This window comes from Oncorhynchus tshawytscha, linkage group LG21, assembly GCF_018296145.1.
Source record: "Oncorhynchus tshawytscha isolate Ot180627B linkage group LG21, Otsh_v2.0, whole genome shotgun sequence".
Lineage (NCBI taxonomy): Eukaryota > Metazoa > Chordata > Actinopteri > Salmoniformes > Salmonidae > Oncorhynchus > Oncorhynchus tshawytscha.
Window position 1 is genome coordinate 9,673,586 of NC_056449.1, and position 27,505 is coordinate 9,701,090.

The 27,505-nt window shown below is 42.5% G+C and overlaps 1 protein-coding gene across 5 annotated transcripts in view; it reads right to left on the reverse strand.

Annotated features, from left to right (window-relative positions):
• Positions 1-27,505, reverse strand: part of fgf13a (fibroblast growth factor 13a) — a 188,320-nt gene that overhangs the window by 30,884 nt on the left and 129,931 nt on the right. For 3 of the 5 annotated variants that reach the window (XM_042303062.1, XM_042303061.1, XM_024382809.2), the window contains one exon: positions 2,576-2,686. In XM_042303062.1, coding sequence (XP_042158996.1) covers positions 2,576-2,686 — 111 coding nt within the window. Of the gene's footprint in view, positions 1-2,575; positions 2,687-7,189; positions 8,198-14,045; positions 14,174-27,505 lie in introns of those variants that run through there. The other 2 variants (XM_024382811.2, XM_024382808.2) reach the window with 2 other exon arrangements.

The window sequence follows — 27,505 nt, forward strand, 5'->3', positions numbered from 1 at the left end:
AAGGCAACTCTGGTAGAGCGGTTATCAAGACAGGGTAGGACTGTGTTCCTATAACAACAGCTGTCAGTAGGCAGGTTTCAATTGACCCAGGTTTACTTGACAAAAGCAACGTCGCCCAAAAAGCGTTGCAACACGTGTAATGGTAACGGCAGATATAGGAGACATTATCTAAAGATCGAAAACATTTTTTAAAATCCGTTTGACAGGGATGGATTTTTATTTTGTCAAGCTTTCTTTATTGCGACAAAATTATAATCGAAACTGCGTTTTTTTTCTTCAATTTATTGATAATGTTTCCTTCCAGGGTGCCTTTCCTGACTTTCAAGAATGGCTGAATTGTTTCGCCTTGTTTTTCTGGTTGGCTGGATACAAGTTTCACCAGCCAATTTTTCTGCAGGCTTTTGCGGGCTACTTGAGACATGACAGCGATAGGTGGGAGGGCGTACAGGCTGTAACCTATTTATTAATGCAAATTTGGATAATTGGTTAATGGAAACACTTCAACCACTACATTTTTATTCGACACTGTACGTTTTTGAGATTTACATTTTTTTAAAAGTGTGATGTCGTTATGTCCATCTGTTTTTATCGACACAAGATTGTTAGATGGAAACACACCATAGCGGGAAATTGTCTGATATATTTGTTCTGTGCAAACTTTCTAAATATCGACAAAAAAATCTCTGGACAAGTTAATAGAAACATAGCTAGTGACCTCTTAATGTTTGTTTTTGTACGGAGAAGTGTCATAATAACCAAGTTTCCATCCAACCTTTCTATGGTTTCCATCCAACCTTTCAAACAGCAAATTTGTCGGGAAACTTTCCAAATGTCAAAGCAAAATACGCAAGACAAGGTGGGATCTTTTTGTTTCTGTAAAAGTTATGTGAGAAATGGCGGTGGAAATTGCTTTACGCGCAAATATTGATATAATAACCATCCTATGACGTAAACTTAGAGTGAAGCGATTATATGTTGTGTGGTCGGTCCTCCCATGACGACTCGGGAAAGCATGCAGTTTATTAGGCCACAGATAAATTAGGATGAACTTCACAGGGTGGTGAAAGTGCATGGCGATGAGCTTGATGCTCCTTTCCAATAAATATTGAGGGTCTTGTTCTGGTGACATGATGATCCATGCCTGGCTGCAGATTGACAAATAAAAATTATCTTGCCATTCTCCATAATAATCTCATCACTGTATCTGAGAGCTGTTGGCTAGAGTGCACATGCCAGGACCAGAGTAGGCACATTTCTTATTGACAAAACAACCAATAGAGTTAAAAATGCGATGGAAACCCATTTGACATAAATTTTTTATTTGGTACATGGGAATTTAACAGCACAAATTATTTTTACGTGCACTAAAACATCACGCACAACCTTTAATCCATAACAAATTCATTTGATGGAAACACACCTCTTGTTTACTGTGCAGATGTATTGTTTTTATGCAGATTTTATTGTTTTTATGCAGTTTCGATCGTTTTTATGCAGATTTGAGAATATTCACATGGATATATGTCACCAATTGGATGGAGACCTACCTAATGACATAAAAGTATTGGAAATCTAATACTGTTGCCAGCAATAACAGTCCTGGCATAACAGAGCATGAGCAGCTGTCAGTCAATAGTCACTGTGTGGCAATCAGGATGAGTGCATCTCTAACAGCCTGCACAGAAAACAAAGGGATTCCATGCGCAGAGCCCTCAAACATCCATCAGTCTGTCTATCTAATTTATATCTATCCACTTGCATTGGATTGTGTTTGGGCCTGTTGAATGCATGCTGTTTTTTTAAGCTATCAATCTCTACTTTAATCTGCCCATAGAAAATCAGGGCACCCTGAGCAGCGGGATTAATGATAGTGAATTATCAATACTGTGTGGATTACAGAAAACCTGCTGTTACTAAAGGAGGTATGTAAGAGATTAAAAAAGCCAATCAACTGTACTGAGGCCATAATACTATCAGTCTGCCTTAACACAATCTAATGCTCCATATTATTGCCATCAACCACTTTCTTGTCTATTGTTCAGTTGAAATCTCAAAGGCTTTGGAAAGCCTAAGGATTTCTAATTCCGATTAGGGATACAAATAGACTGAACTAAACAAGTCTATCTGTATGAGCGATCGAGGAGATACGCAGTAAATATCTGTAGCAATGGAGAGATCTCAAATGTGATCCGAGCTAGAAAGAATGTCAGCAACGACTTAGTACAGTATGCAGAGTGTACAGATCAAAGCTGTGCTTCTTCTTTGAAACTGAATCAGCAAGGAAGTGTCTCCTTGATGTATTGTGTCGTAGCACTCTTTACTGTGTGTTGATGCACAGTAACTTCCCGTTGACAGTGTTTATATGTACAGAGAAACAGGATGGTGAGAAGATGGGCTAGTTAGATTGATAGGGTTGTATTAAATTTGACACCACCAAAAAAATAATAAAAGGAAGGGACAACATGAACTTGTCCAATAAGAAATGCTTGTTTTTCAGTTTGCGTTGCTAAATGTTTTGCTATGGTGTGCCCTAATGAATACACATCCCTGGTGGCACGGAGGAGAGGAGACTTACTGTAGCCATTGTCCTCCTCCTTCGTCCCGTCAATGGTGCCATCTGCTTGCAGCTGCAGGTGGAAGCCCTGTCGACTGTACAGCTTCGTCACGATCCCCTTCAACTGGGGTTCTGAGGGGAGGAGAGAGAGAGGGAGGGAAAATAGGGAGGGGAAGAGAGGGGTAGTGTGAGATTGGAAACAGGCTCTGATTTTGCATCAAAGTTGCATCAAGATGCTGACGTTAATTCTGTTATCAAGATGCTGATCTAAGTTCTGTTATCAAGATGCTGATGTAAATTCTGGTATCAAGATGCTGATGTAAATTCTGTTATCAAGATGCTGATGTAAATTCAGCTATCAAGATGCTGATGTAAATTCTGTTATTAAGATGCTGATGTAAGTTCTGTTATCAAGATGCTACAGTAACTAACCAGTCCCCCAGTTCTGCTCCCAATAGACCCAGCATAGCCACATTCTCAGCTCTCCAAAGGCTCAAGAGACCAGTGCAAACACATCCCTGCTGACATCTATAAGTTCTAGCCATGGATACTGGTGTATGAGCAAACAGTTCCTGACTAGAGAGACTACAAAGGAAGTCTGGGTTTATTCCAAAGGGGCATGTGGCTACACCGGAGAGGATTAAAATAAGAATATGTGCTTAAGAGTTAGAGTAAATAATGATCTAGGATAAGCACTGCTTAGATGTCAACTGTCTATATGATGTTTGTGTGTTCCCTAGCAAAAATGCCATGTTTTAAGAATTGGGGTATGCATCTTTATTTTCTGGTGTAATGGAAAATAATTTCCGTCCATCTATGCCATTGGTGCCCAGGACGAGGATCCTCGACCGCAAACTTCTTTCTAGTAGACTGCATAAAAGTTCTCAAAAGGTTTCCACTAAAAATATATATTTTGGCAATTCACAGCATTACCATCAAGTCTGCTTAAAAAGAATGAGGTCCACAGTTCTGATGCACTGTATGTTTTGCTTACTGGTTAGCTTCTTTCTCGAATATTACTTATTAAAATATTTTTAAAAACTGCTTGATTGACATAAAATTGGACGAACCCGCGGCACTATAGTTGCTAGATGTTTTTTCCCCAACTGTCGCTACCATAGCAACCGTCTGAAGTTAGTACGTTTACATTTCCACGCCTGCGAGACCTGTAACAGACCTGTAACAGAATATTTTTGTTGTTCCAGTGGTAGTTGTTTTTTTACAACTTTTTTTTCTATGAAGTTGCGGTGACCGTTTTTAATACAGTATGAGTGCTGGACCAAGCAGCAAGAAACCGAAAATCTACCACTTTCACAGTGAGTGGGAGGAAGATAATTTTTTCACCACAACAAATTCAAAATGTGTGTGTCCGATCTGCCATTCAAACGTAGCTCTTGCTTAGAAGGGAAATGTCGAGAGGCATTTCAAAACGGTTCACAAGAAATATGAAAGTGACTTTCCAGCTAAAAGTGAACTACATATGAGAAAAGTAAAAGAGTTGAAGTCTCAACTAGCTGCCCAGCAATCGATCGAAGGCCCAAATCAAAATCAAATGCAGCCACAACTGCGTCATTCCGGATGAGTCGCATACTAGCAAAGCACAAGAAACCGAAATAGTAAAATAGACCTTTTTAAATGCAGCAGAATCATTGTTTGATGATTTAAAAATAAATCAGAAATCATTTCTGCTATTAAGGATGCTCAGCTATCCAAAAATACTGTTATACAGCGCTGTGAAATGATGGATGAGGATTTGAGGGAGCATCTTAAAAAAGACAAACGAGCGCATGTTCTTTTCACTTCGATTTGACGAGTCGACAGACGTGATCGAAACCATCTCAGTTGTGCATTTTCATCAGGATGGTGTTTGAAGATATGACTGCCAAAGAGGAGCTGCTCAAAATCACATCGCTGAAAGGAAAAACTTGAGGGGAGGACATTTTTGTGGCATTCAAGGACTTTATTAATAGCACTCAGTTACTCATTTACAAACTTGTGTCCATAACTACAGACGGAGCACCAGCCATGACTGGACGCATCAATGGACTCATCAAGTCAAAATACCGGTCCACTCTAACAGATGATCACCTGGACACCTGCTTGAGGCTAGCAATCAGTAGATATAACCCAGACTATGCAAAGCTTGCTGACAGCATGCAGTACAAATCATCCGCGTTAGAAAGTAGATCCTATGTAACTAAAGTCTTGGTACCCCTGGTCTATGCCATCGAAGTTAATGTTCCTGGACAACATAGAGCACACTCTTAAAAAGTACAAATTCTACTAGCCAATTGGATTACCAATATCATTAGTTAATAAACCTGGAACTGGCCGTGTTAATGATTACACAATCTTGACATTTTGGTGTGTCGTGGTTTACGAAGAGCTGTCCTTTTTCCATGTCCCTGTCCCTAGAGGAGTGTCCTTTACTGTGGTTTACCACACATTTCACCCTCCCTTTCACCTACCTTACCTTTCAACCCTGCCATTTCTACCCTCACAAAGGTTACCGCCTGGCCGATACACATGCTTTGACTATTTTTTAGCACCGCTAGCTCGCTATTATCTGAACCTTTCAAGGCCAATACAGGAGGAGGCTGACGTCCTTTTCAAAGGCGGGGTTTTTCACCAAAATGTCAGTCTATTTTCCCTAAGTAATCTTATGTGTGATGCTGTGTACTGTAGCCATCTGGTTTCATGTAATAAGGCATATTCTTCAATGTTAGCATTGAATGCATATATGGGGATTGGAGGAGGAGAATGCTTAGAAGACTTATTTATTTGAAAATTCCCATGCTGCCTCCAAAACACACATCCACAAAGGTATAGTATGTATCGGAGACAGGGAAAGGCACCATAAGGTGAATTCAGTGCGCTGCTTTTTCTACCAGGAGACATGCTCAGGGACCTCCTCTCACACCCAAACACGCTAAAACCTCTCTGCTGCCGCTGAGGCTCCACATGTGTTACGTAAGCCACACACTGCCTGTCCTCGTCCCTTTCCGACTTCCCATCCCACCTCAGGGTGGGGATGAGGGGTGATGATAGATAGGTACTGGCTGGTATCATGGTGTGTGTCCAGTTCTGATGAAACACTGCAGGGTAGCTTAGCCCCGGCTCCGTAGCGATGCACTCTCCTCCACTCCCACCTCCCTAATGCACTTAGAAAACAGCCTGTGAACTTGATGGGAGAGGAATTAACTGGAGCTCGTTTAGGTCTGAAAGTACAGGGCTGAGTCACGCTCAACAAACCTCGACGGTGCTCATTAACCAGGAGGCAGGTTCAAGTAGCCATGTAAACATCACAGAGAACCAGCCATATGGTAGTGCTGGGATCTAGCATGGCTAATGTTAGGAGATGTTAGGAGCCCCATGATCAAAAGCCCAGCTAATGTTAGGAGATGTTAGGAGCTAATGGTCAAACGCAGACTGAGGTTTGTCTGACTATAGCGTGGCTCCCTGGCTGTGGCTAGGTCCTGTAAGCTGCAGTGGGTGCTAAGCCTTCATTACTATATTAATCGGGCCTCTGAGAAATAGACTGCATGGGCCACTCAGGGACTCTTAGAGCTCCCTTGGGATTCCTTATCTGTTTTCGGTTAGAGCACTGCTTTGAAGTACATCCACTATACTGCATTGGCTGTACAGGAAATGTCCCTGGATCCCCCCCCCCGTTTTAAAATCCCAAAATAGAAAATGAAAATGTGTTAAACTTCAAATGCTGGGTGTTTACTGTACACCCTGTGTCCCATTATAGTACTTCAAAGCAATATATCTGCATTGCCTTTTAGAGGCTTTTTGAAGCTTGCTCATTGTGGATTCATCACAATAGACAGAAGAATGGTAATGATATGTATAGACCACAAACCCAGTGGGCTTTTGTTATGCATTAAACCTGCTTAGCTGGCTCCATTGTCCTGGTCCACCTGGGATTACATGAGCAGACATTGAGGTATGAAACACCAATATAGCATATCCTTTAGGTCAGGGATCATCAACTAGATTCAGCCACAGGCCGGTTGTTTCTTGAGCGGATGGTCAGGGGTCCGGAACATAATTACATATAATTTGTAGACTGCAAATTGACGGCAAGAAGCCCAAACAGGATATAATATTTTACTAATACATAAAAGACTGTAAAAACACCAGCAAATCAGCTCCAAGTGATTTTAATTTTGGAAATCTGTTCAAAATGATTCCCACACATAATAGAGAGACATGTGATCCTATACAAATGTATGCAAGGTTTAAAATAATTATGTCCAACAATTTTAAAAAAGACTAGAAAACTTGGGGGGCCAATTAAAATCAGTGGCGGCAGGCCTCCAGTTGGGGAATCCTGCCTTAGGTCGTTAAGTACAGTCTGAACTGTCATAAATCCAACTAAATGAACAAAAACACATATCTATAGGATACTTACTCACTGTCTTTGCTGGGCTCTAAAGGTTTATATATATATATATATATAATCTAATAATTGTACTGTTATCCTATATAGCCACTTCGTTTGCCCAGTTCCCCTAATATTTGGTGCACAGAGCAGAGTTGGTGAAAGTGATGAAACAAAGAAATGGCAACAATAATCAAACATATGGATTTTGATTGTGATGGTCTAATGAAAGTATATCCAAACCAGACCTGGTCGCCTCCGTCTCCTCTTCTTGGAGCCGAAGAGTTTGACCCGAGAGAACATAGACAACCGACTGGGTTTGTTCTCGCATTGCTTTGTCTTATTCGGGCTGCTAACGCAGCGGCAGGCATTAGATTTCTCCCGCTCCCTCGCCTGCCTTTTCTGCCGAATAAGGGAGCTGGCTATCGCTGCAGCCATGGCCAGTTTGACGGGTTTCCCGAGGAAACTTCCACACTATAAAAAAAATGTTTCACCTCTTCCTCCCGACCGTAGGACTTCTACTTTAAAATCTTACTCAAGGCGCAGTGGTCATCCAAATAGTCCTCAAATGCAAAGCGCAGTTATTATTCGTTAATTGTGCAAAAAACATGACATTCTGCATAAAAAAAAATGCAGTCTTTGCATAAAAAAGTACCTCCACTCTTCTTCAAAATGCTGGCAATTATATGTTCTGTAAATGTATAATTTTTCTGATGGTTTTGTTGGGGGTAGCTTGGTAATGGTGCATCTTATCTCCGGAAAAAAAAACAAGTTCCACTCTCATGCAGCACATATAGTTTACCAGAGCGCGAGGTATTGATCCTCCAACTGTGTCATTTCCTCAGCATCATAACTAAATACGCGCAGCACTGTTCCCCTAAAAAGCCGGTTTGAACCATCTCACAAAAGCATGGACCGTGCACATCAAGAGTGGCGCAGAGGCAGGTGGTCTTGAACAGCGCTAAATGCGCAGGCAGAAAAACACCTGTTAGAGAACACAGAGAGAAACATTCCAATGCTGATGTTTTTTCTCTTCTCTTTTTGGTAGGCTAATCTCCGTCGTCACTGGCAAAACCCTGCTGGTACTAAACCTGTTTAATATGTAGCGACAGGTGAGGTGAGAGAGACTAGTTATTATGGAGATTCCGTTAGTTTTTCCTCTCTTGTTCAAGCGTGGTGACAATAGTTAATGAAATAAAGCTCTTCATTCAAATGCAGAATCAGACCCTAGTGCATGGTACAGTCTCAGCTATACTGCTGTGCTCTGAGGGAGCATACTACCCAGGCGCGGAACTAGCGTGGGGGCGTAAGATTCTGGTACCCTCTCTCACTCTGTCCCTTCATTTATTCAATAACCATTCAATGAGTATGCCAATTACGCCTAACCATTAAACATACGAAAGATTCATTAAAAAAGTTGTCATACAAAAGATTCATATATATTTTTCAGATGAAATGATATCACTTGCAGTAAATCACATAGTCCACCCTAATTAATACAAAACACTGCTGCCTTATCATGCATTGTCAATATACAACTACAAAAGTACATTTTCTGAAGACAATTTGGTGTATTGATAGATTGTTTCAAGTACTTCTTGTTTTGAAATAAGTTATAGTAGTGGTAGTGACTGCAGTAGTAATGGTAGAGACGGGTTATATTGATTGATTGGCTGACTGGCTGATTGATTGATTGGATAGGAATGCCTGAACATGTGAACATTGTTTTGGTGTCTCTTAAAAGATTCAAGAGTTACCCTTGGTGGGTTATTTTATGCACATTTATATAGTTACAGTTGATACAAGTTATTTTAGAATTTAAAGTTAGAATAGCCTTAACCTGAGAAAATTGGTTTGGTATCTCTAGCTCTTAAGGTTTAAAAGTTACTGTTGGTCAGTTATTTTCTGCAAATCGATGCAAATATATATAGTTAATGTTGGTAAAGATTTTAAAGAATTGGCAGTTAGGATAGCCTGAACAAATTAAAGTTAGTTTAGTGTCTCTAGCTTGAACGTTTCAAGAGTTTAAATTATTGTTGGTGGGTATTATATGTAAATGTATGCACATTAAGTAATAATTTGTGGTGCGGACCAAAGCTAGACCCTTGCTAATGCGAACCAGAGCTAGCTAGCTATGCCCAGGACCAAAGCTGGACCAGAGCTAGTACAAACCAGAGCAGTAGTAGTGGTCAGTAATTGTGTTGTTGTGGTCAGTAATTGTGGTCAATAGTGTGGTTCAGTTGTTGTGTGGTCAGCAGTTGTGTGGTTGTGGTCAGTAGTTGTGTGGTTGTGGTCAGTAGTTGGGTAGTTGTGCTCAGTTGTTGTGGACATTAGTTGTTTGTCTCAGTAGTTGTGGTCAGTAGTTGTGTGGCCGTGGTCAATAGTTGTGGTCAGTAGTTGTGGTCAGTAGTTATGGTCATTTGTTTTTTGGTCAGTCGTTGTATTGTGGTCAGTAGTTGTGTGGTTGTGGTATGTAGTGGTCAGTAGTTGTGGTCAGTCCTTTTTAGGTTGTGGTCTGTAGTTGTGGGCAGTAGTTTTGTGGTTGTGGTCAGTAGTTGTAGTCAGTAGTTGTGTGTTTGTGGTCAGTAGTTGTGTGTTTGTGGTCAGTAGTTGTGTGGTTCAGTAGTTGTGTAGTCAGTAGTTGTGTGCTTTAGTAGTTGTGGTCAGTAGCTGTGTGGTTGTGGTTCAGTAGTTGTGTAGTCAGTAGTTGTGTGCTTCAGTAGTTGTGTGCTTTAGTAATTGCGGTCAATAGTTGTGTGGTTGTGGTCAGTAGTTGTTTGATTCAGTAGGATGTGGTCAGTAGTTGTGTGGTCAGTAGTTGTGTGGATTCAATAGTTCTGGTCAGTAATTGTGGTCAGTAGTTGTGGTCATTAGTTGTGTGGTTGTGTTCAGTCATTGTAGTCAGTAGTTGTGGTCAGTATCTGTGTGGTTGTGGTCAGTAGCTGTGGTCAGTCGTTGTGGTTAGTAGCTGTGTGGTCAGTAGTTTTTTGTTTGTGGTCAGTCGTTTTGTGGTTGTGGTCAGTAGCTGTGTGGTTGTGGTTCAGTAGTTGTGTGGTCAGTAGTTGTGTGGTTCAGTAGTTGTTGTCAGTAGTTGAGTGGTTGTGGCCAGTATTTGTTTGGTTCGTTAGGTTGTGGTTTAGTAGTTGTGTGGTCAGTAGTTGTATGCCTGTGTAGTTGAGTCGTTCAATAGTTGTGGTCAGTAGTTGAGAGGTCAGTTGTTTTTTGTTTGTGGTCAGTAGCTGTGTGTTTCTGGTCAGTAGTTGTGGTCTGTAGTTGTGGTCATTAGTTGTGTGCTTGTGGTCAGTAGATGTGTGCTTGTGGTTCAGTAGTTGTGTGGTCAGTATTTGTGTGGTTCAGTATTTGTGTGGTTCAGTAGTTGTGGTCAGTAGTTGTGTGGTTCAGTAGTTGTGGTCAGTAGTTGTGGCCAGTTATGGTCAGTACTTGTGGTTAGCAGTTGTGTGGTTAGTAGCTGTGTGGTTGTGGTCAGTAGTTGTGGTCAGTTATGGTCAGTGGTTGTGGTCAGTAGTTGTGTGGTTGTGGTCAGTAGTTGTGTGTTTGTGGTCAGTAGTGTGTCAGTAGTTGTGGTTGTGGTCAGTAGTGGTGTCGTTGTGGTTAGTAGCTGTGTGGTCAGTAGTTTTTTGGTTGTGGTCAGTTATGGTCAGTGGTTGTGGTCAGTAGGTTGTGGTTCAGTAGTTTGTGGTCAGTGGTTGTGGTCAGTAGTTGTGTGGTTCAGCAGTTGTGTTTGTGGTCAGTGGTTGTGTGTTTCTGGTCAGTAATTGTGGTCAGTAGTTGTGGTCAGTATCTGTGTGGTTGTGGTCAGTCGTTGTGGTCAGTAGCTGTGGTCAGTCGTTGTGGTTAGTAGCTGTGTGGTCAGTAGTTTTTTGTTTGTGGTCAGTCGTTTTGTGGTTAGTAGCTGTGTGGTTGTGGTTCAGTAGTTGTGTGGTCAGTAGTTGTGTGGTTCAGTAGTTGAGTGGTTGTGGTCAGTATTTGTTTGGTTCAGTAGGTTGTGGTTCAGTAGTTGTGTGGTCAGTAGTTGTGTGGTTGTGTAGTTGAGTGGTTCAATAGTTGTGGTCAGTAGTTGAGAGGTCAGTAGTTTTTTGTTTGTGGTTAGTAGCTGTGTGTTTCTGGTCAGTAGTTGTGGTCTGTAGTTGTGGTCAGTCGTTGTGGTCATTAGTTGTGTGCTTGTGGTCAGTAGATGTGTGCTTGTGGTTCAGTAGTTGTGTGGTCAGTATTTGTGTGGTTCAGTATTTGTGTGGTTCAGTAGTTGTGGTTCAGTAGTTGTGGTCAGTAGTTGTGTGGTTGTGGTCAGTAGTTGTGGCCAGTTATGGTCAGTAGTTGTGGTTAGCAGTTGTGTGGTTAGTAGCTGTGTGGTTGTGGTCAGTAGTTGTGGTCAGTTATGGTCAGTGGTTGTCGTCAGTAGTTGTGTGGTTGTGGTAAGTAGTTGTGTGTTTGTGGCCAGTAGTTGTGTGGTTGTGGTCAGTAGCTGTGTGGTTGTGGTTCAGTAGTTGTGTGGTTCAGTAGTTGTGTGGTTCAGTAGTTGTGTAGTCAGTAGTTGTGTGCTTTAGTAGTTGTGGTCAGTAGCTGTGTGGTTGTGGTTCAGTAGTTGTGTGGTTCAGTAGTTGTGTAGTCAGTAGTTGTGTGCTTTAGTAGTTATGGTCAATAGTTGTGTGGTTGTGGTCAGTAGTTGTTTGGTTCAGTAGGATGTGGTCAGTAGTTGTAGTCAGTAGTTGTGTGGTCAGTAGTTGTGTGGATTCAGTAGTTGTGTGTTTTTGGTCAGTAATTGTGTGTTTCTGGTCAGTAATTGTGGTCATTAGTTGCGTGGTTGTGGTCAGTCGTTGTAGTCAGTAGTTGTGGTCAGTATCTGTGTGGTTGTGGTCAGTAGCTGTGGTTAGTAGCTGTGTGGTCAGTAGTTTTTTGTTTGGTTCAGTAGGTTGTGGTTCAGTAGTTGTGTTGTCAGTAGTTGTGTGGTTGTGTAGTTGAGTGGTTCAATAGTTGTGGTCAGTAGTTGAGAGGTCAGTCGTTTTTTGTTTGTGGTCAGTAGCTGTGTGTTTCTGGTCAGTAGTTGTGGTCTGTAGTTGTGGTCATTAGTTGTGTGCTTGTGGTCAGTAGATGTGTGCTTGTGGTTCAGTAGATGTGTGGTTCAGTAGTTGTGTGGTTGCGGTCAATAGTTGTGGTCAGTAGTTGTGGCCAGTTATGGTCAGTAGTTGTGGTTAGTAGTTGTGTGGTTGTGGTCAGTTATGGTCAGTAGTTGTGTGGTTGTGGTCAATAGTTGTGTGGTTGTGGTCAGTCATTGTGGTCAGTAATTGTGCAATTAACAATGGTTCCTGCTATAATTATAGCACTTTAAACTATGTGTATGAGATAAGAACGGGACCTGCAAGTGCAAGCAAGCTCCACTGCAGTACCTTGGACAACAACACTGACTTTAGTGCCTTGAGATTTTGCCTACCACCACCTGCTCCACTAGCCAGGCAGGACTGTGTGGAAGAGACCCAAACAAACATGACCATGGTGCTCAAGTGCGAGATGCAGTGACCAATGACTTGGAGTGTCGGCAAAGCCCTGACAAAGTTGGAGATGGATTGGGCTATAACCCTGCCCCCGACACAGTTGGTCAGGTGAAGAAAACCCTGAATGCAACCACTGGCAGAAAACAACAACACTGGGTGATGGAATCAATTAGACTCGAGCAGAGACTGATCCATCAACAATATTCCACATCCTGTCTGTCTGTCCTTAGAGCAGGGCGAGGAGATGAGCGTTTGGCAACAACAGGAAGCTCGCACCCCCACATTTTTCACCAACGCGTTGCCATGGCAGTGTGGCCTCAGCCAGTTTGCCTTGCACTGAGGGGCACTTCAACTTCTGTTGATCTGGCCAAATAGGTTATTTACAATGAAAAATATGAGGATGACAGCGATGTTGAGGATAAACATGAGAGCAACTGAACACAGTCATCTACATTTTACTTGCCTACGTAAAATCATAAATCACTCGCAGCTCTGTGAAACTGATAGGCTACCATTTTGGATGACAAGCGATCGAAAAAAAACCTCTCTCACGACAAGACAGTAGGCTATGACAGGACAGGAGTCATGTCCTGTTATTGCATCAACTGCAAGATCAAACGTCTGTAGGGAGACAGCACCCCTCTCACTGACAAGGCTACTGACAACAACTCCCTGCAGAAACAGCAGTAGTGTACTTCTCCTCAGCCTCCCCTCCCTCTGTTTCCTCTCTGTGCTTCACATCGGAAATCAAAGCCTCCACATGGGCGCCACCTACAGTCCAGATCTGAAGCTGCCGTACACAAACTTTACATCTGATATGATTCACAGATCAATAGCGTTGTACATTAGGCTCTACTGCATACACTGCCACACACGGACACCGAAGACCATATTTAAAAAAGAATACAAAGAAAAACGAGGACGAAACTGTTACTTCAATTACAAAGAAATAGACTATTACCCAATCATCTCAATTAGGCATCTATACAATCATAGAGGGAATAGACAATAATAAAAGGCGGTTTCTGGAAACACTCAAGGCTCCAGAGTATGCCGATAGCCGACATATTTAACAGAAAAAGGAGCTGTAGGTTATAGGCTACATTTTCAAACTTGAACTACCGTTAACATTAACCAGTGCGATCAAAATAGATCATCTTTCAACATCGTTAAAAAAACAAACATATTACCGATATATTTACTACTTATGTACCAAAAAGTTACATTTTGAATTCTATGCATCAGTTTTAGCAAGTATGCTATTATACATCCTAGGCTACACATCAACCAAATACAATAAGCGTTTGACCTCAAGACAAGTTCTGTATGATAGTTCTACAGCACTTCTATCGCCCAGGTCATCTTCCTTCAACACCATGGACAGCTCCAGCGCCAGGTTGTGCGCCTCTGTCAATAACATCCTTGTTCCGCCACAGATCATGCAGCAAAACACAAAGTAAATAGGATATTCGTATACTCGCGATATGGGGCATATTCCACATCAAGTACATCAGAAAGTAGGCTATGTCCCTAGAAGTCAAACAAAAGGGAAGAAAATGTACAGGAACACTTGGAAAGGAGAAGCGCAGCCTACCCGACGCAGATTTCCTCAAGGGAAAAGTCTTGCTTCTATGCATAACTGAAGCCAAGAAAAGTGTCCTCAATACGAACAATAGCCGTCAGATTTTGGATTGAAAGCAAGGAGATGCCACAAGAGTTTAAACCAGATCATTCAAAGAACTGTCAAAGGCGTAGACGGAGAAAGCCTCAAGGCGGGGCCGGCAAAAGATGGAGAAGAAGATCATTAACAGATGGGCATTAGTGACATGCCATTATGACGCTCTGAAATACTCATTAAAGATGCATTTGGAGGTCTTGTTGGTTTGGAGTGTTGACACTAAACTGCTGCAGGCTCTCTGAGTTGAAAATGAAGAAAAGGGGTCGAAATTGCTCGTAGAGAATGTACTTCCTGCCTAGAGCAGAGAATAGTTTCCTCTCATATTACAGCAACATGGATGTAAAACGATCCTTTAATGTGCCGGGTAAAATGGTTATGTAGGCCCTGTCCACTTTCCCCTGAAATGCATCGACGTACATCAATGATGACAATACGCATTAGCAGAGTTTTATTTTTTTTACATGGAAGCTCTGTTGTTCTGGACACTTAAGAGAGATTTTTAACAAACTGGTACAGTGGTATTGAAATTGGCTTTCCGATTTATGCTTTATCACATAAACTGCCATAGATAAAGGGCAATCAAACACAGAAGATAATTGAATCAGGCCAACTTGTAGACATGATTCAAACGTTCTTACTTTAAATGACCATCTTCCATGTTTAATGAGAAATGACAGATAGAGGATGAACTTACTTAATGTACATAAAGTATAGAAGAAAATGAGATCATTGTTGATCAAACTCTCTAAGACAAGCGCCATTCATTGCGATGGCTAATATATTGAAGGCCTAAACTGTGGTGAATGTGATTCTCTTGTATACCGTAGGACAGGAGTATTCAACTCTTACACTACGAGGTCTTGGAGCCTGCTGGCTTTCTGTTCAACCTGATAATTAATTGCACCCACCTGGTGTCCCAGGTCTAAATCAGTCCCTGATTAGGAACAATGAACAATAGCAGTGGAACTGGCTTCGAGGTCCAGAGTGGAGTTAGAGGACTGTAGGTAGATACCTTGAAGCAGAAGCATAAGCAGATCCTGAACACCAGATGAACACTAGATGGGGCAAGTGACCAGCCTTACATTGTTGTTGCAGGCTTGCCATTGAAGTTGGCAATAACCTGCGCTTTATAAATCAGACTTACTGAAAGTCTGTAATAGTATGACCTCTCAAAGTAGGCCTACAATTTCTAAATATATTAACTAATACACTTAAGACTTGTAACTTAGACAATACTGTATGTATGTGTGTATGTGTATCAATCGCCATAAAACCATGTGTTTTGTCCCATGCTCTGCCCATCAATAATCCTGCCATAGGATAAGTGGCCCCCAACAGGGACAAGAGGGGACTCCGGGATGCTGACGTTCTAAGTTGCAAAGAAAAAGACATATCTTAGATTAAGATGGGCAAAAGAACACAGACACTGGACAGAGGAACTCTGCCTAGAAGGCCAGCATCCCGGAGTCGCCTCTTCACTGTTGATGTTGAGACTGGTGTTTTGCGGGAACTACTTAATGAAGCTGCCATTTGAGGACTTGTGAGGTGTCTGTTTCTCAGACTAGACACAATGTACTTGTGCACTGGAGCCTCCCACTCCTCTTTCTATTCTGGTTAGAGCCCGTGTGTGCTGTTCTGTGAAGGGAGTAGTACTCAGCGTTGTACGAGATGTTCAGTTTCTTGTCAATTTCTCATATGGAATAGCCTTCATTTCTCAGAACAAGAATAGACTGACGAGTTTCAGAAGAAAGTACTTTCTTTCTGGACATTTTGAGCCTGTAATCGAAACCCACAAATGCTGATGCTCCAGATACTCAACTAGTCTTAAGAAGGCCAGTTTTATTGCTTCTTTAATCAGACAACAGTTTTCAGCTGTGCTAACATAATTGCAAAAGGGTTTTCTAATGATCAATTAGCCTTTTAAAATGATAAACTTGGATTAGCTATTACAACGTGCCATTGGAACACAGGAGTGATGGTTGCTGATAGTGAGCCTCTGTAAAAAAATCTGCCGTTTCCAGCTACAATAGTCATTTACAACATTAACAACATTAAAAATATCTACACTGTATTTCTGATCAATTTGATGTTATTTTAATGGACTTTTTTTGTTGTTGTTTTTCTTTCAAAATCAAGAACATTTCTAAGTGACCCCAAACTTTTGATCAGTAGTGTATATATATATATATACAGTCGTGGCCAAAAGTTTTGAGAATGACACAACTATTAATTTTCACAAAGTCTGCTGCCTCAGTTTGTATGATGGCAATTTGCATATACTCCAGAATGTTATGAAGAGTGATCAGATGAATTGCAATTCATTGCAAAGTCCCTCTTTGCCATGCAAATGAACTGAATCCCCCAAAAACATTTCCACTGCATTTCAGCCCTGCCACAAAAGGACCAGCTGACATCATGTCAGTGATTCTCTCATTAACACAGGTTTCAGTGTTGACGAGGACAAGGCTGGAGATCACCCTGTCATGCTGATTGAGTTCGAATAACAAATTGGAAGCTTCAAAAGGAGGGTGGGGCTTGGAATCATTGTTCTTCCTCTGTCAACCATGGTTACCTGCAAGGAAACACGTGCCGTCATTATTGCTTTGCGCAAAAAGGGCTTCACAGGCAAGGATTTTGCAGCCAGTAAGATTACACCTAAATCAACCATTTATCGGATCATCAAGAACTTCAAGGAGAGCGGTTCAATTGTTGTGTAGAAGGCTTCAGCGAGCCCAAGAAAGTCCAGCAAGCGCCAGGACCGTCTCCTAAAGGTGATTCAGCTGCGGGATCGGGGCACCACCAGTATAGAGCTTGCTCAGGAATGGCAGCAGGCAGGTGTGAGTGCATCTGCACGCACAGTGAGGGGAAGACTTTTGGAGGATGGCCTGGTGTCAAGAAGGGCAGCAAAGAAGCCACTTCTCTCCAGGAAAAACATCAGGGACAGACTGATATTCTGCAAAAGGTACAGGGTTTGGACTGCTGAGGACTGGGGAAAAGTCATTTTCTCTGATGAATCCCCTTTCCGATTGTTTGGGGCATCCAGAAAAAAGCTTGTCCGGAGAAGACAAGGTGAGCGCTACCATCAGTCCTGTGTCATGCCAACAGTAAAGCATCCTGAGATCATTCATGTGTGGGGTTACTTCTCAGCCAAGGGCTCACTCACAATTTTGCCTAAGAACACAGCCATGAGAAAATAATGGTACCGACACATCCTCCGAGAGCAACTTCTCCCAACCATCCAGGAACAGTTTGGTGACGAACAATGCCTTTTCCAGGATGATGGAGCAACTTGCCGTAAAGCAAAAGTGTTAACTAAGTGGCTCGGGGAACAAAACATCAATATTTTGGGTCCATGACCAGGATACTCCCCAGATCTTAATCCCATTGAGAATTTGTGGTCAATCCTCAAGAGGCGGGTAGACAAACAAAAACCCACAAATTCTGACCAACTCCAAGCATTGATTATGCAAGGATGGGCAGCCATCAGTCAGAATGTGGCCCAGAAGATAATTGACAGCAGGCCAGGGCCGATTGCAGAGGTCTTGAAAAAGAAGGGTCAACACTGCAAATATTGACTCTTTGCATCAACTTCAGGTAATTGTCAATAAAAGCCTTTGACACTTATGAAATGCTTGTAATTATACTTCAGTATTCCATAGTAACATCTGACTAAAATATCTTAAGACACTGAGGCAGCAAACTTTGTGGAAATTAATAATTGTGTCATTCTCAAAACTTTTGTAAATTTTGTACATATAAAATAAAATCATTAAAAAAGAAGACACCTGTACCATGTCAGATATAAAGCTGAAATGTATTCAATTTTGAGTTTGCATCCCAATATTAAACTTTATATATATCACATAAGACTGAAATATAGCAAAACTGTTACACGTAGAAACACTGGATTTTCTGTGTAATTAAAAAAAAAAAAGTTTATTAATTATGAAATTATGAAAAATATGAATAACATCTCATCCTTGAGGCCACTACAAGGCGATTTAGTCATTTGACTGCAGGAAAGGTGTCTACACCTACTATATACATTTTACGGACACGGGACAAACACGGTATAACCAAAGTTAAATCAACTGGCTGCTGCTGTGATGATATGGAGTGGTAATAATATGAATATTGCAACAGGTTTCAACTTGAGAGGCGAGCGTCAAGAAAGAGAGGAGAAAGAGAGATGATCACCCAGCCTACCAGGGCTGACGCATGTGTGTGTGTCTGTGTCTGTGTGTGTGTGTGTGTTTGTATGCGTGCGTGCGTCTGTATGTGCTAGCAAACCAGCTTTGTGTTTGCTTCAGTGTGCCAGCCTGCCAAGGGTCCATTAATTACTGTGGTGCTCCAGAATGCCAGTCTACTGTGGCCTCCTCGCAGCTCCACTGGGCCAGGGGCACCTCCACTGTTCTACTAACTACACTCCCAGCCACAGCCTCATGGGAGTGGGAAGAGAGTCTACATGGACAACCTAAAGCCCAGTACACACACAGGCAATAACAGTAGCTATTAGGGCATCAATAGGGCATCAATATTAGCAGTGCCATATAAGGCAAACCAGTACAAAGCCAAGTTGTGAGTACAACCAGCAATATAGACCTATGGAGAGAGGCAGTAATGCTGAAGCTAGCTGTATTGGACTGCCAGACCATTGGTGTTGTGTATGTTTTGTATACGGGATGGGTGTGAAGTGTATGACTCTGCAGGCCAGGGTACTATTGTGCCGCCTGCTGCCATACAAAGGCACCCAGATGACGCTTGCTGATCCCGGCGCCGTGTGCTTCTAAAACTGTGAACACAGTTACATCAGACAGCACCACACTGCCTGCCACCTTCACTCTGCCAGTACACAATGACATCACCACTGATTCCTCACATACTGGGTGATGTTACATATTCTAGCCACTAGGGTGCAGTGCTGCCGAGCACCCGGAGATTGGGAGATGTGGGATGTGCACATCTCCCAGTTGGTTGAGGACCATGCATACATACAGTGTACCAGTTTCTCTGTATATATGGTCAAACAATTAGTGCTGTCTCCTTTTATTAATCGCCCCAGTCTATCAAGATTCATCAGAGTTAATGAGTTTCTAATTTGGGAGTGAGAGGAGGCAGGACTTGGGGCACATGCAATGATTGTAGTATAAGGTATAATCCCCTTATAAGCATTTTCTGATAGAGGAAAAAGCTTAAAACATAAGACTAGTAGCATCCTGAGTGAGTACATTGACATTCTTTAAAAGTCATTTTTGGAACGTTGTCTAAATCATTGTTTCCCGACTCCAGTCCTCGAGTATCCCCAACAGTACACATTTTTTTATTGTAGCCCCAGACAAGCAGCCTGACTCAACTTCTAGCCCTTGATGAGTTGAATGAGGTGTGTTTGTCCGGGGCTACGGTTGGGAGTACTTGAGGACCGGACTCGGGAACCACTGATCTCAATCATTACATGTTTAAATACTGAGCTCAGCTTAACAGCTTCATTTGTATCGTTCTGTGTCAAAGAAAGGACCTACCAAGGATGAAGACCAATATGACATAACCTCTTATGAACATATTGTAACAAATTCCACTCTGCTTTGCTGCAGGCCTCTGAGTGCATACAGTACGTGTGCTGGTGGCGGTGCTGCTGGTAAACAGCTATAGCATCCCATGCCGTAGCATACTAGACTAGGCCAACACTGTCAGGGCGATAACCAGCGTTGCCATGGAGACTGTCCACGTGAGCATTTGTTTGTGAGAGTGTGATCGTCTGCCGGGGGTGTGAAAAGGGGTATTACAAGATAAGAGACCCTTCCTCGAGACTCTGAGGAGACGAGCTGGATCCTAGTTGTGTGTGAAAGGCTGGGCCACAGGGCTGGGCTCACAGTCTCAGAGCTCTCTGCAGGTCTGGAGGACTAACTGTAGCAGCAGATAAAGACAGGGACCAGGGAGAAGGCCCTGGCATTACCTCACCCCCAGGGTATTGACTCCGATCTAGAGGAGAAGCTCTGAGCTACACCGTGGGGACTAGTGACAAGAAAAAGAGCAACTCTGAGCTCCACCATGGGGACTAACGACAATGTAGAAGAACAGCTCTCAGCTCCATTGTGGGGACAAAAAAAATGCAGGAGAGCAGTTCTGAGCTCCACCGTGGGGACTAGTGACAAGAAAAAGAGCAACTCTGAGCTCCACCATGGGGACTAACCACAAGGCAGGAGAGCAGTTCTGAGCTCCACCGTGGGGACTACGTAAATACTACCCAGAGGATTAGCTCATGGTCCACCCCAGAGCCTTCCATCTATTGAGCTACTTCATTAAAGAACCACAGTGCATCTCAATTCTGAATAAATGTACTTGGTATTCAGAATTGAATACAAACAAGCCTCAAAACTTGGTGCTTGTTTGCATTTGTCCACAGTACCGGTTTGTTATTTCAGAAATAAAGATAATGAAATATAAAAACAGCAAACAGCGAAAGAAAGGGCTGTGAAGTCCATCCAACATCCAACATAAATTCAGTACTGTCTGAACTGTATGCCAGTCTCCTTCCTCGTTAAACCACTGTACTGTAGCATCTAGGCTTTCCATCTCACTTAAAGCACACAGGAAATACGAAGATCTAAAACGGGCTATTTCCATATGCCTCCCTCACCTTTTGTGTAGCACATTTGCAGAAGTTTTAGTCTGGTGATCAACACCATTGGTGTAGGTTCCGAGTCTGGCAGAGTAATTATGGGGTGTTTTGTCTCACAGGAGAGGGGGAACAAACATCAACAGTCTTAGACGTTAATGGAGACAAATTATAGGGAACGCATGGTGCTGAAATATCTAAAAACTTTGTGGGACTGTCTGACCGCTAGACTGTGATAACTGTCTGTCTGTCTGACTGCTAGACTGAGATAACTGTCTGTCTGTCTGACTGCTAGACTGTGATAACTGTCTGTCTGTCTGACTGCTAGACTGAGATAACTGTCTGTCTGTCTGACCGCTAGACTGAGATAACTGTCTGTCTGTCTGTCTGCTAGACTGTGATAACTGTCTGTCTGTCTGACTGCTAGACTGAGATAACTGTCTGTCTGTCTGTCTGCTAGACTGTGATAACTGTCTGTCTGTCTGACTGCTAGACTGAGATAACTGTCTGTCTGTCTGACCGCTAGACTGAGATAACTGTCTGTCTGTCTGTCTGCTAGACTGTGATAACTGTCTGTCTGTCTGACTGCTAGACTGTGATAACTGTCTGTCTGTCTGTCTGACTGCTAGACTGTGATAACTGTCTGTCTGTCTGACCGCTAGACTGTGATAACTGTCTGTCTGTCTGACTGCTAGACTGTGATAACTGTCTGTCTGTCTGACTGCTAGACTGTGATAACTGTCTGTCTGTCTGCTAGACTGTGATAACTGTCTGTCTGTCTGACTGCTAGACTGTGATAACTGTCTGTCTGTCTGACCGCTAGACTGTGATAACTGTCAGTCTGTCTGTCTGACTGCTAGACTGAGATAACTGTCTGTCTGTCTGTCTGTCTGACTGCTAGACTGTGATAACTGTCTGTATGTCTGACCACTAGACTGTGATAACTGTCTGTATGTCTGTCTGACTGCTAGACTGAGACAACTGTCTGTATGTCTGACCGCTAGACTGTGATAACTGTCTGTCTGTCTGTCTGACTGCTAGACTGTGATAACTGTCTGTCTGTCTGTCTGACTGCTAGACTGTGATAACTATAACTGTCTGTCTGTCTGACTGCTAGACTGAGATAACTGTCTGTCTGTCTGACTACTAGACTGAGATAACTGTCTGTCTGTCAGACTGCTAGACTGAGATAACTGTCTGTCTGTCTGTCTGACTACTAGACTGAGATAACAGTCTGTCTGTCTGTCTGACTACTAGACTGAGATAACTGTCTGTCTGTCTGTCTGTCTGTCTGTCTGTCTGACTACTAAACTGATATAACATGGTTACTGATCAGACTTTTAATTATTTCCAGCCACTATTAATATTCATTCATTACATGCCTCAAAAGGGTAAAAACACACAGTATGATGTGATGCTGATGCTACAGAAAGAAAGAGGCCATTTTGCTTGGCAAGACCAGTGTGAGACCCACAGCCTCAGTTACTCCATCTTCATAATCAAATTGCATTCCCACCCTCACTCACACCAACAATCAAGAGAAAATCATTAGAAATAACTGTATTCCGAAATGGCAATCCTTGATTCCACCCATGTCCATCACAATTGCATACACCTGCAGTCACGTCAATGCGTGTCATTAGGCTTCCAGACTAAGCTGCCTGAAGCAGCGGCGCATGCCACCGGGTTCCAGTCTTAGCAATATACATACACAGTTACACACGCGGTCTTAGTAATGCAAGGGTGCCTTGTAATGATGTGGAGAAATCTCAATCAGAGGGGTCAAATGGCGTGTGAAATCGCAAAGCTCCAAGACGAGTCTGACCTGAATGACTAATAGGAGCGGCATGCACGCACACACACACACACTGACACACCAGCGTTGCACTCGCTCATGACACAGAGTCGAACGTAGAACCACAGGCCACAGCAGCTCACAACTACTCTCCTTTAACAACTTCTCCCTATTTCACAGACTGGCCCAGAAGGGAGACAATTGTCTTAAAAGCAACAGGCCAAGAGGCTTGGAAGACCCCAAGCTCATTCTGTACAACCCACCACCAATAAAACCTAATTAACAATGTCTGGTATGGCCCCACTGGGCACACTATGTCATTTCAATGTGGATAATTGGGTAATATTTGGTTGAGACGTTGATCAATGAGTTTACAACCTATATTCAGCCTCTCAAAAAGAGAGCCATAAGTTCATTTCATTTCCAATGTGTTATCACTATGTTTTCAACCATCTAAAAGCACAACCAAATTTCAATGGAAAAAATGATTTTGGTGTAGTTGTCACCTAAACGTTTACCACTGAGCTTTCAACCACAGCACATTTCAATGGAAAAAATGATTTTGGTGTAGTTGTCACCTAAACGTTTACCACTGAGCTTTCAACCACAGCAAATTTCAAATGGGAATACAATATCAGATACTGTTTTTATTTATACAACAGACTCACGTTATGACCGTTCTTCATCCAATAGCAGAACCAAATGACCTGGATTGCAGTTGAGATTACAATAAAAGGATATGACGCAGATAACCAATGCAGTTCGAGAATCTGTGCAGATTCTTACAGCAATTGTGAAGATCTCCACATACCTGCCACGACGTATGCATGCCATCTTGAACATGCACGATTTATACTGTATGACTGCATAAGAAGGCATTTATAGTTACAGTAACCTCAAACTGTGGCCATGGATGTGTTACTCAATTTAATACACATTTAAAGAGATGAATCCACTGCTTAGAAATGTCCAGTTTAAGCCACTGGTTTATTTTTGGTTGAGTTGGAGACATGAATCCCATGTATTATTTGTTAACTGTTCGACAAGTCAATAGGTTACTTTATTTCAAAAGTGATATTGAATTACGTTTTGTTGTCAACGCAACCACATATCAACATTTGAAGGAGATGTATCTTCAGCTTGGATAGTTCCATCTGTGCCATCGACTTAGTCTGGCTTTTATTCAAGTTTGTCTACAAACTGATAATTGATGCAGTGCTTTCGTAAAGTATTCAGACCCCTTGACTTTTTCCACATTTTGTTACGTTACAGCCTTATTCTGAAATTGATTCAATCTTTTTTCCCCTCACCAATATACACATAATACCATATCATGACAAAGCAAAAACTATTTTTTTTTAAATGTATGTAAATGTATTACAAATAAAAACCGGAAATATCACATTTACTTAAGTATTCAGACCCTTGAGTCTTCTTAGGTATGAAGTTACAAGCTTGGCACACCTGTATCTGCAGATCCTCTGAAGCTTTGTCAGGTTGGTTAGGGAGCGTCACTGCACAGCTATTGTTAGGTCTCTCCAGGGAAGTTTGATCGGGCTCAAGTCTGGGCTCTGACTGGGCCACTCAAGGACATTCAGAGACTTGTCCCGAAGCCACTCCTGCGTTGTCTTGGCTGTGTGCTTAGGGTCGTTGTCCTGTTGGTAGGTGATCCTTCACCCCAGTCTAAGGTTCTGAGTGCTCTGGAGAAGGTTTTCATCAAGAAGCTCTCTGTATTTTGCTCCGTTCATCTTTCCCTCACTCCTGACTAGTGTCCCAGTCCCTGTCGCGAAAAACATCCCCACAGCATGATGCTGCCACCACTATGCTTCACCGTAGGGATGGTATTGGTGATGAGCGGTGCCTGGTTTGGCACCAGGTGAGGAGCGGTGCCTGGTTTGGCACCAGGTGAGGAGCGGTGCCTGGTTTAGCACCAGGTGAGGAGCGGTGCCTGGTTTGGCACCAGGTGAGGAGCGGCGCCTGGTTTGGCACCAGGTGTGGAGCGGCGCCTGGTTTGGCACCAGGTGAGGAGCGGCGCCTGGTTTGGCACCAGGTGTGGAGCGGCGCCTGGTTTGGCACCAGGTGAGGAGCGGCGCCTGGTTTGGCACCAGGTGAGGAGCCGTGCCTGGTTTGGCACCAGGTGAGGAGCGGTGCCTGGTTTGCTCCAGACGTGTCACTTGGCATTCAGGCCAAAAAAGGCCATCTTGGTTTCATCAGACTAGAGAATCTTGTTTCTCATGGTCTGAGAGTCTGGGCCGTACGCACTACTATTGATAATAGCAGTGAATCTATTTGAATCTATTTCGTTTTTAAGTGGAGATCTCTCAATAATCATTCTGATGATAGCACATTGGTAATAGTCAGTGACAAATATCATAGCTAACCAGGACTGGGCTTGGTTAAAACCTTGGTTGGGAGAACAAAGGGTAGCTGTTGACAGATAAATTCTCCAGTAGCAGGTGCTGCCCAGCCTACTGTTATTTTTTCTGATAGTGGATACAGCGTTGAAAATCAGACGTTGTTTTAAAGGTACAAATTCAACAAATTCAAATTTTACACAAGGTTTGTCTATGTTGAAATTTGGCTACCATGATGACATAATCCTGTGGTTGAAATTTCACTTCAAAACAACAGTTGTTGACTTTTTTCAAATCTAAGATTTTTTCCACATACATTCTACGTCACAGTACATTGAGAAATTACGTTAAAACAAAGTTGATTCAACCAGTTTGTGCCCAGTGGGGTCCATCTGTCTCACTCTCATGTGCCCTGAATGGAAATATGATGACAAAAAGAAGACAAATTGATTTAACGTTCAATATCCATGCGCTTAATACAACAGGTGTAGAATTTACAGTGAAATGCTTACTTTACAAGCCCTTAAAACTTCTTAGGGATAGGCGTTCCGTCAACGGGACAGTTGTAAATCATGTAGCGCCGTGTGTCATGATCGCACATTTTAAAGAAACAACCATGTTGGTACTTATAAGTGTTTGATATCAGCTGAAAGCTTCAATTCTTGTTAATTGAACTGCACTGTACAATTTACAGTAGCTATTACTGCGAACAAAAAACATGCTCTTGTTTGAGGAGAGCTCATAACGACAAAACACTTTTTTCCCCCACAGCAATAGGTTGATGAATTCACATCTGAAGGTGAAATGTGTACTTACATTCTGAAATCTTGATCTGATTTATCATCCCAAGGGTCCCAGAGATAACATGAAGTGTCATTTTGTTAGATAAAGTCCTTTTTCATGTCCTAAAAAGGTCCATACAGCATGCACGATCAGTTTGTGTTTCCACTCGTTCAATTTGCAAAGAAAGGAATCTGTGAAAATCTAACCCTAAACGTTGTTTCAGTCAGTCAGATTATGTTTGTAATTTATTCCTCAGAGATCCCAGAATGTAACCAGACTTCACTATATCATTAGGAGTGTAGTATATCCTATAGGACACCAAATGTGATCAGAGAGCGAAGCCTTCATAGCACGCCGATGACACGGTCAGTCTTCACTTGATTAACTGTAACTTTGTCAAATAAGCATCAATCGGGGTCAAATGAAGCTAGCTAGATAGCCAATGAGCTGGGCTTTATGGATTAAGCGGAAACCCTGTATCTGTCACACAATTCTGCTGCTAACCTTGTGTGACAGCAAGCCTTTTCATTTTGGACAGAAATTGCAAGAATATGATGTTATAAATTTTTGAAAACTGGGTGTTTTGCAAATGTTGAACTTACAATATGGCTACTAATACTGGAAAAGCTAAATCAAAGTCCAAGTATACAGATTTGATGATATTCCGCAGTAGCAGAAGACAAAGGAGATGATTGTGGACTACAGGAAAAGAAGGACAGAGCACACACCCATTCTCATCGACGGGGCTGTAGTGGAGCAGATGGAGAGCTTCAAGTTCTTTGGTGTCCACATCACGGTCCAAGCACACCAAGACAGTCGTGAAGAGGGCACAACAAAACCTATTCCCCCTCAGGAGACTGAAAATATTTGTCAATGGTTCTCAGATCCTCAAAATGTTTTACAGCTCCACCATTGAGAGCATCCTGACTGGTTGCATCACTGCCTGGTATGGCAACTGCTCGGCCTCCGACCGCAAGATACTACAGAGCGTAGTGCGTACGGCCCAGTACATCACTGGGGCCAAGCTTCCTGCCATCCAGGACCTCTATACCAGGCGGTGTCAGAGGAAGGGTTGAATAATTATTTCAGCCTTTCATTTTTAATATATATTTTTAAAAGCTCTAAAAACATAATTCCACTTTGATGTTAGGTGTAGGCCAGGGACATAACATCTCAATGTAATCCAATTTAAATTCAGGCTGTGGCACAACAAAATGTGGAAAAAGTCAAGGGGTGTGAATACTTTCGGAAGGCACTATACGTAGTTAATACTGCAGGATCAAGCCCATAGCTACTCCCAGTTCCCAAAATGAGGCCATACAGACACTACACAATCAGTTGATGTCTGTTTCTGGGTTAGCCACTGCACAGTGTCACATTCTACCCTACTTATATCATTTGACTGAGGAGGAGAGAGGAGAATTGGACCACATAACAGGCAATATACACACGCACGTACGCACGCATGCATGCATATAGACACACACACGCACACGTGCACACACAAATATCTACTCAAACACACAGTCACACACGCACATGGAGGCGGCCATCCCTGCCAAATCTGATAATGAGGTTCTAACTGACAGTTATCACGACAACAAATGCCTCAATCACAGCAAGCTGAGAAAAAAAATGGCAAAATTGAGAAAATCTCATCTCCGGGCCACTGAACTGCCAAAATGGATGACTGAACAGTCCTGTGTTCTGTGTGAGTCATAGGCAGTGAGTCAATGACTGCCCCCCTTGTAATATCTACGTATTATAAAACTGTTTTCTTGGATCCTGGATGCTGATTGGACAAGCAGCGTTCCAAGCCATGATGTGA